General features: G+C 55.2%; 1 protein-coding gene and 1 long non-coding RNA gene across 7 annotated transcripts in view; one reads left to right on the top strand and one right to left on the bottom strand.

Annotated features, from left to right (window-relative positions):
- The window catches only part of LOC103662091 (c-Maf inducing protein), a 231,979-nt gene extending 223,161 nt beyond the window's left edge, over nt 1-8,818 (bottom strand). Inside the window, exon 1 of the mRNA XM_040633648.1 lies at nt 8,519-8,818. Within this exon, the coding sequence (XP_040489582.1) occupies nt 8,519-8,818 (300 nt within the window). The remainder of the gene's footprint in view (nt 1-8,518) is intronic.
- A 720-nt stretch (nt 8,819-9,538) lies between these two features.
- On the top strand, nt 9,539-13,293 carry LOC103662089. Of its 6 annotated transcripts, XR_005835649.1 has the most exons (4): nt 9,539-9,672; nt 11,063-11,143; nt 11,667-11,850; nt 11,971-13,293. It is a non-coding gene; the product is annotated as an uncharacterized LOC103662089 (long non-coding RNA). The 6 variants fall into 6 exon arrangements; XR_005835650.1 differs by lacking the exon at nt 11,063-11,143 and having other exon boundaries at nt 11,810-11,850; XR_005835648.1 differs by lacking the exon at nt 11,063-11,143.
- The last annotated feature ends 437 nt before the right edge of the window (nt 13,294-13,730 follow it).

Raw genomic sequence — 13,730 nt, 5'->3', positions numbered from 1 at the left:
ATCCGCTGGATGTGCACATATTCATGGACACGCACACCATGCGTGGGGGCAGGCCTGCCTCTGCCTCTCCACTCAACCTCTTCACACACAGTAGGCAGACGATAAATGTCACCGTAAGCATGAATGCATCGCTCCATTCCTTGTAAGATGTTTGCTTAGCCTATTCTGTTCTCCACCAGAGGGAAGACTGCAAACTTCCTGACCTGCCACTAAGCTCAAACCCAGGAACTAGAAGAGCTCACGGTGTTTGAATTTCCTTTCCAGAGCAGCAACTCTGAAGCCAGTACCTTGAAGACATCCAGACCTCTGCGGTGTCCCAGAAATCTGGGGGCAGTCCTCGTCGTTCCACAGCCTCCTTTCTCCAGTGCCCACCTTCTCTGCCCTCAGGGGTCGTCATATCACAGAGATGTGACCAAGAGAGTGGCCAGACCTAACAACGGCTCAGCCTGGTGCTCTCTCCCTCTCCCATCTCCCACTCAACGAGGCCCTGGAGGGAGGAGAGGGACAGCCAGTGACACGACATGGAGCCAGGTGCCCATATGATTCAGCTCCAGTAGGGCACAACCCCTCACTGCACTGAGGAGAGCAAGAAGTAAGCCATGTTGTGTGAAGTCACGCAGATTTGGGGGCTAGGTGTTACAGCGGTTAGTAAGCCTACCCTGACTGACGCCCAGCCCCATCCACACAGATGGCTCCATTGCCCCTCTGAGCCTCACAGTAGCACATGCAGTGATCACATTCACTTGGCCTGGACAGTGAGTCAAATGGGAGGCAGGGAGGCCAGGCCTGGGTTTCTCCAGATTGTACACTCCAGTCTCCAGCTTTTCCAGGCCTTGAAGTGCTTGGGACCGGCTCAAGACACCCACGAAAGGAGTACAAGTTCCGGTGTTATCCTCCCTCTCCTGACGAACCCCCTGAGCTGGACCCAACCGGCCCAGCCCTAGGAAAGCCCGGCCCAGCCCTAGGAAAGCATCCACCACCCTGCCTGAGTCCTGTACATCCTACCCAGGGACTGGAGAATCCAGCTCTTCTGCTTCCCTCCAAAGCAAGTTTACTCAGCCTAATCTGCTTCTATGCTGTCTCGATCATATCATTCCTGATAGCAGCTTGAAAGCAGGAGGACCAATGAAAAAGGTAGATGGAAGGCACTGGAAGATTCTAGAAGGCACTGGGAGGCAGGAGTCCTGGGTGTGAATCCCAGCCCTGCTGCTGAGTCATTTGTAAGGGTCTGTGAGCAACAAACTTCCCCTCACCACTTCCCCCTCCTCCCCCAGCAAAATGCCAGAGGCGAATTCAACAATTAGTGTGTTCTAGGTGCTAGGACCCTTGTAACTCAAGATGGACAAAGGCAGCTGGTTTTTAAGTTTTGCTGGGCTTTGTAATTCAAGAGTCTCTAACAGCACTGCTCCAAAACTACTGACTGTCTATTGAGAGGCAGCCTGGCTAAATAAAACACGCGCGTGCGCGCACACACACACACACACACACACCCCCCAGAAGCACTAGAATAAAAGCTCCACAGGGCAGGGAGCTCCCTGTATGCCCAACACCTAGCACATTCTGGATGTTTATAAATATTTTTTGATAGATAACAGCTCCTAGAAGGCAGGGGTAATAACAATTGTACAGCAATTACTAAATGCCAGCCACTTTACTTGGTGATTTCCAAGTACAATCCAGCCTCAGGGCCTTCGCACTTGCCACTCTCTCTGCCTGGAATGCTCTCACCCCCCTTCCCTGACCGCCATGTGCAAAGCAGCAAAGCTGCCAGCCCCAAAGCTCTGAACGCCCCACCTACCTGCCTGTTTTCTCTAGGACCCCTGTTGCCACCAGGCAGATTTTATACCTCCTTGACTAGTGGTTTATTATCTTCACCCACCCCACCAACGGGCAGATTGGGGGGGGGGGTCTTGTTTTCTTCAAAGTGCCAAGAGCAGTGATACTTATCTGTTGAATAAATGCGTGAATGAACTGCCATGCCTCACCTCACTTAACCTCACCGACATCAATGCCAAAAGGAAATCCCCACAATCTGAATTGTACAGGTAAATAGAGACTGTTAGGTGACCTACCCAAGGTCACCCACCAGCTAGGAAGTTGCAGGGCAGGGATTCAAGCTCACCTGCCTGGCCACTCCACCGGGCCTGACTGTTCTCCTCCAGCCACCTCAGTGCACAGCCCGACACTGACATACCGGCACGCGGCAGGTGTAAAGAATGGCTCCGGAACATGGGTACCAAAGTCTGCACCAGAAATGTCTCCTCTGAGATCTCCTTGCCTCAGGACGCAGGGACACCACACAGGCACATGCGCGCACACACACCTCATCACCCTTCGGTTATGGCTCTGTTGATGTCAGCAAAGCTTCCTTTCAAATGTGAACCGCCTCCCTCGGTGTCCCGACGAACTCACTGGGTGCTTTGTCACCAGAGCCAGGAGTGGGGAAGAGACTTTCTCACTTCCTCCCTTTCTCTACCACGGGGCTGGGCGGCCTGGCTCCCATCCTGGGGAAGCAGGAAGTCTGGGGACAAAAACGATGCTCTCAGGTGGAGCAGGAAACAGCCAGCCTGGGCCACAGAGACTCTTGTCCTCGGGGCACAGGTCAGCGTAGCTGCTCTGAGCCCCCTGCTCACCTGTGTTCGGCTCCTGGGGGGGGGCCAGGTGGGCGGACTCTCCTAGGGGGCTCCGCAGCTGGTGACATGGAACCAGATGGAAGCATGACTGCTGGCGGCCACGACCCCAGGCAACGCTGCCCATCCCCCTCTTGGGGGAAGGTCAGCTCTTCCTTGAAAAGCAATCTGGGACTAAATATTTGAACACCCACCAAAGGAACAAAAAACATTCAAATTATCAAAACAGGAACAACTACACTGAATAAAAATGGTAAGTGTCTTGTTTCAAACAGCAAAAGATTGGGTCTAACCTAGATGTCCAGCAACAGGAGCTGGTCTAGTAGCATCACGCTGCACTTCCGCCACAGAGCACTATGCAACCGTGACAAGAGTAAGGCGGCCGTGCATGCACAGATCTGGAATCATCTCCAAAATACACTGTCCAATGACCGACCACAGCCCAGAATGGTATGTAAATGCCTGGAAGGGGCAGCAAGGATACAGCAGAAATGAGTAACAGGGCTTGCCTAGAAGCAGGAGAGCTAGGGGTCACGGGGGCATGAAAGCTGTATTTTTCCTGAAACACCTTGTTGTGCTATCTGAATCTATTTGATGTGTGTATTATTGTTGCAATTAAAAAAAAAATAAAGATCTTTGTGGGATGTCTTCTTTAAAGAAACTAGACTGTGCTTCCGAGGAGTCTTTCTTAAACCGCTTTCAACAGTCTCTTTGCCTTCAAACACAGCAGATCTGCTAACTACCCCTGACTTTCCCAAGTGCACTGCTCATCGCAGGAGACTCTTCTCTGGAGACTGACCACCATTAAACAGCAACAGTCCCTTCTACTTGCGCAGACTTTCAAGAAGCTCTCTCGGGGCAATTAAGAAAACGCCAGGTGGAATTCTGGCCCCTGCTCGTATTCCTACCCTGTGCTGCCCACCCTACCAGGTAGGACTCGGAATTATCTCCAAACCTTACAGCAACCCTATAAATGAGGTAGGATTATACCACCCTCCAGATGGGAAAAAAAAAAAAAAAAAGCAAGGCCCACCAAGGGAAAGCAATGTGCTTAGAGTCACAGAGTCAGGAAATCATAACCTCAGAATTTAGACCCAGCGCCTTGTGACAGCAAAGCCCAAGCCAGCTCTGCCCCATGGTGGGAATGCCCTAAACCGTATCACATTGCCTCACTTAATCTCATTTAATCCTTTAATCGAAGGCATAATTCAACCACCTCAAATGTCTATTCCACCAAAACACCAAGAGGGTGCCCTCCACGTGGGCCCAGCCTGGCTGGCCTGGAGAAGAGGCCACCCTGATTCCCCAAGGCTGGCAGGGAGGGCCTGAGACAGCTTCGGTTCTCAGGACAACACAGCTGCCAGGCTACCCCTACGCCTCACCAGACACAGTACCCCCAAAATGCCCTCTCCCACTGCCAGGCAAGTCGGCGGGTGCAGGAGCGGGAAGCGCCAAGCAGAAGCCACTTGTAGGCCATGGAGCCCAAGCCAGTAGCACATGCCTGTCTCCATCGCCAGTTTGGCAGCAAAGCCTAGCCACATGCCATGAAACACCATCCACCTGGACTGGCACAATTTTGCCCATGGCCAGAAAGAGCACCTCGGACTATACTGGGCAAATGACAGCATCCAACTTACTCCCTTCTTAAAATGCATTTATTTATTACAACCTGGGAGAGGCAGAACATGTTTGCTGTTTATGAAGAATCTAGATTCTTTTCTCCTCTTCTGTCTCTGGCCCCCGCCCCTCCACCCCTCCAATCAGACATGTTACCCGGGAAACAAACTTGATAGACTCCAAAATCTTATGACAAATGGTACTGAAAGAAAAAAAATTATTTGTGTTTACTCACTGGAGACAGGAGCTGGGTAAGTGACAAAGTGGAAAAAAACGAACACTCGTGCTCACGCACACGCAGACACATCCCTGTGGGACCTGCGACTACCCTGGAGGACACAGACTTTAACTCTCAGGCGGAAACCACACCATGGGGCCGAGCTCTCCACTCAGCACTGGACAGCCAGCAGGTGCTTAGCTAACAAAATCCAAGTTCAGAAGGTTGCTGCCCCCGAGAGAACACCAAATTAAAGAGACCGATAAGGATTAAGGTGACTTCTCTTTTTCCTCGCCATGATAAAAAGCCCAGAAACGCTGCAATCGGAGGAGCAGAATAGAGAAAATTTAAAAACAAGTCACTGAGGAATTAAGGCTTTGAAAATAAAGAAGGCTGCTGTCACCTGTACTCCAACCCCTGTCCTGTCTGGTCAAGGGATAAATGACTTTTCGGATCGGACCCACCATTCTGAGATGCCATGTGCTGCGTGTAATAAAATAAGGTGAAAGAAAAGGTAGGCGGCTTATTTGTGCTTCTTCGGTGCAGAGAAACAAAGCACGCAGACAAAAGCCCTCTTGCAGCGGACAAACATGTCTAGCAGGTGATCAAATTCAACCCACACACGAGAACAGCAAAATGGATTCTGGTTGTGTGGACCCGGCTGCCTCTGCAGAACTCCTGGCCCTTGGCTACAACCCACACTACAGTCGGCAGCCACGAAAAGCCCGAGGAGGCCGGGGGAATGAGAAGTCTGGATGCAAAAGGGGAATGAGGCACCACGTCTAGGCCACAGTCTGGGCAGACCTGCAGGTGTGGTCATGTGTACACCAGGGAGGGGACAGACTCGTCCCAATCACCCCTCACACGTCAGCCAGGTCACCGTTGCCTTTGTGTTTCCTTCTTTGTTTATGAGCACTGGGGATCCAAAGTCTCGAGCACAGAGTGCATCAGGCCCAGCGCTGTCATAGGCCACGTCAGGCACACTGCTGGCTCTGCAAGGATTTAATCAGTAACTGGCCCAGGAGACTGGCACAGGGGCAAGCTCCAACCTGACCCCACAAAAGGCAAAGTTTACCGCCAGGCCAGGGGGCTAGGCTGCCAGGCCAGGGGGCTAAGCTGCCAGCCCCCAGGGTCCCAGGCTGAGCCCATCTCCCCAGTGGGAATCAACCAAGGTCCACCTGTGGGGTGTACCCAGCTGGAGCAGCCTGCCAGGCAGGCTGGGAGCCCCCATGTGCTTCTACCCTAGCCTGATGCAGCTGTGGTTCTGGAAGCCTTTATCTCTGACAACGATCCAGTTAATTGGATCAGTGTAGACAGACTCCAAAGATGGTTTGGGCAGCAGTGTATTTGGTTTGTTTATCGGTTTGAATCCAGATCAATCACTCTGAGTCTTTTTCCTGAAGCCCACACAATTAACCAGATAATTACCAGATGGTTCTGAGTTGGGCTCTGCAGGCGGCTTGATATATGGATGATGTACATTTCACGGAAGGATATGACCTGATCCAGAACATACCTGATCTATCGGCAGCATGAAGCTGGGCCAGCGGACTCTGCAAAGCCAAAGGGCTGCACAGGGCTTTTGTTGTAGTGAACTACACTCAAATTCACCTTTGTTTCATTTGGGATAATATTTCTCAATAGCGTGCTTGGGCCACACTTTAAAATGCAGACAGATTACATAATGCCCAGGCCTCAGGGAAACCCCTCAGGGGCTGCTTTGCTTCCCCAAGGCCTGGACACCAACCAGGTGTCTCAGGATGGGACAAGGTCCCTGGTACAGTTCCAACCCCACCTCTGCCCTGGAGGCTACTGCCACATCCGGGACTGCCCTCTGCAGCCCCCTCCACACTCACAGGCCCTGGCACAGAGAGCCCTGCACTCCACTGGAGCCCACCAGGGCAAAATTCAAGGACACCCCCTGCCCACAGGGCTTGGTGGCCACAGGCGGAGGAAGGGGGATTTGCCAGCCCATCAGACACTTGCTCATACTTCCTACTTCCACATTTCCAATGCCAGAGAAGGGTTCTGCTAATACAAATCTTTTCCTGTGGATGGCCCGCACCCCCAGTCCTGAAAATCACAGCTCCTCTCCAGAGAGGCCCAAGCTACGAAGGTGCCACCCACCTCGGTTGGTGAAGGTGGCACCGGGGCCTCCGGCTGCTTGAGAAACCAGTGCCTAGCCTCAGTCTTTGTTCCCTTCCTCTCTCTCCTATATACCTCTTGAGCAATAAGTTGGGGGAGGGGGGGTCTGGAGCCTCCAAAGCTGGCTTCCCCCAGACCATGGCCAGCAGCAGCAGAGGACACGCTCCCGGCTGCTCCCACAGAGGATCACTGTACCTCTCAGCCACTTCCTGCCCCTTCCCAACTCCCCTTCATTTTGAGGGGTGGTAGAAAAACAATGCCCCACCAAGCAGGGGGAAATTCTGAAGCCAGATTGGGGGGCTCCTAATCCCAGGCTGGGAACTATTAAGGGCACTGGTTCCTCCCTGAACCTGAAACAGGCTGGCGAATTTTCTGAGGCTCTCCTTCCGTCAAATGAAAAGCCAAATGCCGAGGCCTGTGGCTTCGGATGGGCTTAAGAACATGCATGAGCCTGAACCTGGGACCAGACCGCCTCACGGCAACCAGCGATCCTCCCTGAAGAAGAAGTCTTTGCAGATACTGCACCAACCTGCCCACAGGAAAGAAAAAAAATAGGTGTTCTAAGCACGTAGGACCCAAAATTCAGAATAAGAGTCCTCATGTGGTTCAGTGCTTTCGGGAGGGGGGAGTGGTTTCAAGGAGTAGGGCTTCTTCTGCTAACTTTTCCCCCCTCCCCATTCCTTGGAGCATGTGTCACAGCCTGTGACACACTGCCAAGGGAACATGGATGCCGGAGAAATGTCTACACACGCTACACGTTTGTGACATGCCATGTAAGCGACACCCTGTTTCCTGGCTGGGTTTTCTTGGCACAGGTGTGGGCAGGCATTGGATTCTGCCACCACCACCCCCCCCAACCGTGCTTAGTAAACAGGATCACAGCTGCCCCAGGGAGGAGTGTGCGTTCTGGGGAAGACCTGCCACCTCTCCACAGAGGACGGGATCCCCTCAGCAAGGCTCAGGCCCAAGCAGAGCTGGTGCTTTAAACTGTCCTTGTTTCAAAACACAAAGCATCCTGCTCAGGCTCCTGCCCGCCACCCCCACCCCCTGCGACTCCACCATAGCTGTCTTTCCCCACCTTGCAGATTTGATTTCAGAAACAGATCAATGACTTCTCCTCTCCCTCTCATCCAGCTGACCCAGTCCCAGCCATATATTTGAAACAATAACAGTAACAAAATAAAACCAGCCACAGAACACACACATACACACACTTCACAGACAATGCAAGACCAGGGCCCCACAGGCCAGCTTCCACTCCAAAACTTGACGGCCCCTCGGTGGGGGAAGAAGTAGTCCGGGACCCCTGCCCCTCCCCCTCCCCTTTCAACCTCCCAACGTGCGAATGAGATTTTTCAGAAAGGGAAGCACCCAGTTTTGCCTACCAGCCTGGGCAGGAAAAAGACAGTAGAGCACAGAAGGGAACTGGCTTCTGGAAATTCTTTGGGTTTGGGGGTTTCGAGGTTGTTAGATTTTATTTATTTTTTTGGTTGTTTTGTTTCCCCCTCCAGCGCAGATCAGATGGGCCGCGGGCTTTCAGAAAGGGAACCCCCACCACCCTCGGGGCCCAGCCCGGGTCTATCCCACGGTCCCATCCTTAAGAAACACTAGCTAGCGCTGGGCCCGGGAGGTCCCCAGATGCCCAGGCTGGGGTGGGCCGGATCTTATGCAGAATTCCGAGGGTCTTCCCAGCCCGCCCGCTGGGCACAAGCCAGCCCGGAGCGCAGGCCTGGAGGGGGGCGCCGGGGTCCCCCCCCCGCCGCCGCCCGACCCGGCACCCCCGGCGCCCCGCAGGCCCCCGGCTCCAGGTGCAGCGGCGGGCAGGGGGCGGCGGCGAAAGGGGGCGCCTCCTCGCCCCGAGAAGAGGCGCGGGGGTGCCGGCGCGCCGCCGCCGCGCAGAGCGACTCACCGTGGCGGACGCCAGGCTGTTGTCGGCCAGCGTTAGGTGGTGCGGCTCCCAGCGCCTCAGGAATTTCGAGGTGAGGATCTTGCTGAGAAAGGTCCGAGGGTGCCGGATGACACAGACCTGGATGTCGCCCTCCTGCAGCAGTTTGTACCTCATCCCGTTGCACAGCAGAAGGGCCCGGCGGCAGGGCACTGCGCCCATCTTCGTGCCCTCGGGGGCCGGCACGTCGCCCCCCAGCAGCGGCTTGGTCTCCTCGATCTGCCGGGGGTCGCCGCCGCCGCCCGAGCTGCTGGTCAGATCCATGGCCGGCCGGGCCGGGGCGGGGGCCGGGGGCGGGGAAAGGGGGCTGTCCCGGGCTGCCGGGGCGGCGGGGCCCCCGAGCGGCGGCCCGCACCCCCCCCACCGCCCAGGAAGGTGGGGGGGCGTGGGGCTGGGGGGGGCGCCCGGCAGGGGAGGGGCCGGCGGGCGAGCGGCCGGCGGGCGGGCGGGCGGCCGGCGCTTCCTCGCGGCTCCGCTTCCTCCTAGCTCGTCGGGTGCATGCTCGCGGCGGCCGGAGCGGCGCGGCGGCGGGCGGCGGGCGGCGGGCGGGGACGCGGGGCAGCGGCGGGGGCCGGGGCCGCGCGGGCGGGCGGGCGTGTCTCGGCCCCGCCGCCCGCTCGTGTGTACAGTACGTGTGTCTGGGCGGCCGTCCGCGGGCGAGTGTGCGGCGGGGGCCGCGGGGGCCGGCTCAGTTGAGAGATCGCAGAAGCCGCTCGGCGCCCGCGCGATTGGTCCCCGCGGGGTCATGTGCCCGCCCCTCTGACGTCAATGGCGGCAACGGCGGCGGCCGCCGCGGCTTCGGCCTCTCGCAGGCGGAGTCGGCCGCCGGGCGGGGACGCGAGGGGCCGAGGCGCGGCCCGACGGGAGGGGGCGGCCCCTGGGGAGGGGGCCGCGGCGGGCGAGCCCCGGCAGGCCCCAGCCCGGCCCCGCCCGGAACGTGGGGGTGGGAGGGAGCCGCGGGGGCGGGGCTCGTGACGTCACGCCCAGCCGCGCCCCCGCCGGTGCCCAGGCCGGTGCGGAGCTGTGCGGCCCCCCGGCCCCCGTCCGGGATCGGACCGGTCAGCGCCCCGGGACGTGCAGACGCGGGCAGTCGACGTGCGGCCAGGTGCAAACCCAAGGTCCGAGCCGGGGTGAGGAGGGGGCTGGGCTGGGCTGGGCTGGAGGGGCGGGGGGCTGGACCGCTTGACCTTTGACATCCCCTCCTCAGCTCAAGCTGTCCATCTGACTGGCTAGATGGGGCCATAGGACAGGGATGGTTCCTCGAATTAAAAATGTCCTCTCAGTTATCCGGATAATGAGCCCACACTGCCATGTCTCCTCCTGTCGGAATCTGCGAGACCCCTGGCCATTTACAGATGTCTGTCGGGCCTTGGCCCTTGTGGTCCTCAAGCCGCCTGGGGGAGGGGACAGACTCCCCAGTTCCCCTCATTGTAGCCCTCAAGTCTGACCCTTTCTAGGAACCTAGACAACAAAGTCCCTCCCCAAAGTTACTGGGCCACTCCCCTTCTGCCTGTGCCCTAGCCATGCCAGCTTCTTTGCCTCTCCCCTCAGACCAGCCCATTCATCCCTGCATGGGCAGGCCCAGCACGAGGCTAGGTAAGAATCATATTGGAAGCACCCTTGTGGAATGAACCACAGTGTCACCTAGGAACTCCAACTCGGAAACAAAAACGTCCACTTTCTGCCATCAGGAGCCGCACCTAAAGCCACCCAGCAAATGCTCAGCTCCTCCACTAGGCCTTCTCACAACCACACGCTTCTGCAGTTAATACCATTTAAACCCCCAGATTTTTGCCTTTTTTGTTAAGTGAAGGTGCCTCTGTAGTGATTACATGAGTGTGTGAGTGTGTGTTGAATTGCATGGTAAATGCTGGCAGCTTGCCCACAACATCCTTGTGGTGGGGATTATCCCCTCCCCACTCTCTCCCAAGAACAGACAAAATGGAGGGGCTCCTGGAAAGATCCTATCCCTGAGCCTGGCCAGGGGTGGGTGTGGGGGGTGGGGGTGGTTGCATAGGGCCAAGCATGTGCCATGTGTCAGGAGATGGGCAAAGCCGTTCTCTCCTTCTGGGCCCTGGGGGAGGCAGTTAGGTGAGAAAATGGGGAATTGGTCAACTCTCCACAATTTGCTCCAAATTCTGTTCTTCAAATTCTAAAGTTTACAGCCCTGAGAAAATCAAGCAAGAAAGGGTCAAGCCCACGCCCCCAACTCATGATATAGATGTGGATTCAGGGCATGGTTGTGACCAAAACCCCCAGGCCGTCAAGGGGAGGGGTTAGGCCAGTTGTTCAACCCTTTCCGGAGCTCTTCCTGTATGCTAAGTGCTGTGCATGCATACAACTGTTCCTTCTCACAGCAACCATAATATGGGGGCCATCACCATCCGCTCTGGCAGACAAGGGTACAGAGAGGCTGAGTAACTTGCCAGGCTCACTTATCTCATCAGGCTCAGAGCTCAGAGTCTAGGACAATGTAAAGGCAATGACCACGCTGTGCTTGGGCTATAGGAACGGAGAGAGGACACCTGATCCAGCCATACTGTGGTGCTGGGGTACATGTCTCAACTCTAGAAAGTCTTCAGGAATCAGGTAAAGAAGGGGAAAGGTGCTCCTGGAAGGGGAGATGGTACACGCAAAGGTAAAGAGGTGGGAGATGCTCAGCCTATCCAGGAAGCTGCATGCATTTGCCAAGGCATGCAAAGTGCCCCAGGGTTGCAGGGCAGAGGCCCAAGAGGTGAGCAGGGGCTGGGCAGGTAGTGCCCTGAAATGCAGGTCCAGGGACCAGACTTCAGTCTGAAAGCAGTGGAAAGCCACCACATGGACCATGCATGGGAGTGGCTTGTAGATGTCACCTTCGTAAGGTCACTGGCCATAGCATGACATGGACAAGGTTTGCAGAGGAACAGCCTGGAGACAGGGAAGTCAGTGGGGAAGCTGTCGGGAGTACCCAGCAGGGAGATGATGGGGGCCAGCATGGAGTCATGGAGGAGGACAGCTCAGAGCAGCTGCTGTCTACCTTAGGGACATCCGTGGACCCTCCTATCTCTATTCAGGGGCAAATGCCAGCAGAATGAGATTTCTTAGGGTGCTGGGAATCCCTGATCTCTTCCAGGACCATTCCAGACATCCTCGGTGGCTGCTTGGTACAGTGGTTGATATGTGAATATTACATGGCAATATTATGATGAAAATGAGCAGCATGCAAAGTGCCAGTTACTATGCGGGGCTTTCATGTTTGTTCTTCTTCCTCCCAAGGAGCCCAGAAGGCAAGAATCATTATCATCCCCATCATAAAGGTGAGGAAGTTAAGGCTCAGAGACGGTCAGACAACTGTGGGAATCCAGCCAAGATGTGAACCCTTTGACCTGAAATTCCACATTGTCCCCACTCTTTCTTTGTAATGTTTTCCTGCACAGGTCTCAGGGGAAAAGTGTTGAATTCAACTGATGTCGTCTTTAAATACTATTTCTTGGTTTTCGTTTGAAGTCAGTAACACAGAGCCCCCAAGATGCTGCAAGAAGAGATCCATGAAGGCAGAATCCAGCAGTTGCTGGCTGACAGCAGAGCTAGCTCAGTGCCTGCACGCAGTCAGGGCTCAACAAATAGGCAGTGACTGACCAATTGACAGTCACACTCACCTATTCCCTGGTGCTTAGGAATATGCAGGCAAGAGGACCGCGTCTGTACATTGGGCAGCATTGGTACTCGGTGGATGATATGCAGAGCCCCTTGCCTCCCACTGTTCCAGGTTCCTGACCTAAAAATCAATGAGTCTAGCTGCCAGATGCCATCAGAAGCCCCCTCTCTGCAAGCCCCAGCCTCTGTAGGAGACGCAAGCCAGTCAAGTTTCCACGGATGGATCACACACCCAAGCTGTCCTTAATGCCACTGTATCCAGACCCTCCAAAGAGCAAGCCAGGCCCCTCCTGGGCCACATGGGTGGAGAGCCCACTCACTGTGGCAAAGCACAGTGCTAAGAGCTGGGGTTGCAGCGAACGGCAATAAACTGCCCTCGTGGGCTCACATCTCAGCTCCCAGGTGCCTGAAGTCTCTCCCTGAGCTAAGAGGGGAAAGGCAGAGCTGGCTGCCCACAAAGGAATGTGATGAAGTGGCAAAGTCCCTGTGGGGGAGGAGAACACGGGGCTGATGGCCAGCTCTGGGAGAGGTCCACCTCAGCACCCTCTTCCAGCATTCCTGCCCCTTCCGGGGGACATGCCTAAAGCTGGGCGGTCTCCTCCTTGCCACGGTCCCCAGTGGATATCCCCACCAGCCTCTGCCCAGCCCCCTTCCTGCCCCACCCCACCACGAAATGGTACACAAACCCAACACCTTGTACCCTCCAAGAGGGCAGGGTTCGTTCCAGTTTTGCCCATCACTGTGCCCAATGGTTTACTGGTAAATGTTTAACTGTCAGCGGACTGAAAGAAGAGAACCTGATCTAGAGCATTTGACTTCCCTGGTGGAAATATTCCCACCATGGCAGTTTTCAAGCTACCAAAGTACATCACTGAGCAAGGAATTGGGAAGAGGTGCACCCCATTATAGGGAATTTCTACCTACAGGTACAACGTACCAGAGTCACACCAGCAAACAATGGCTGTGGGGCCAGATTCAACTTGTGGCGGGCAAAGCATAAAATACTTAGCATCTGGCCCTTTTACAGAAAATATTTGTTGGAGACCCCTGCAATAGACATGACCTTCAAAATAGAGGTACTAATAAAATGTAATCCAATAATAGGAAGTGATGAATTTTATTGCCTTTTAAAAAATTATAACTTTATATAATTTAAGCTTGTTTAGTGGGTGTTTGACAACCAACTTGAAAATTTTCTGAAAAACCAACAAGTAACTCTCATGAGCCAGTATGGGGTCAGCTCCAGTATGCCTTTGTCTCTAAGACCTGGCCCAGAGGAGATCCCCAGTGGTTATCCGTTGGATGGAAATCAAGGCCAGTATTCAAACTACTAGGCCACACGGCCCTGCTTCCTCCCTTCTCCTTTCATTCGATCCCATTAAACCCTTAGCTATTCTTGCCTCCAGAGTGCCAAGGACTTTGCTAGGTACAATCAGCTCTCCTTTACAGAGGATGCGATCCAAGACCCCCAATGGATGCCTGAAACCGCAGACAGTACCAAACCCTATATGGGCTGTTTTTTCCTATACACAGATACCTA

The sequence above is a fragment of the Ursus maritimus genome, unplaced genomic scaffold (genome assembly GCF_017311325.1).
Source record: "Ursus maritimus isolate PB19 unplaced genomic scaffold, ASM1731132v1 scaffold_19, whole genome shotgun sequence".
Taxonomy (NCBI): Eukaryota; Metazoa; Chordata; class Mammalia; order Carnivora; family Ursidae; genus Ursus; species Ursus maritimus.
This window is presented reverse-complemented; position numbering and strand designations above follow the sequence as displayed.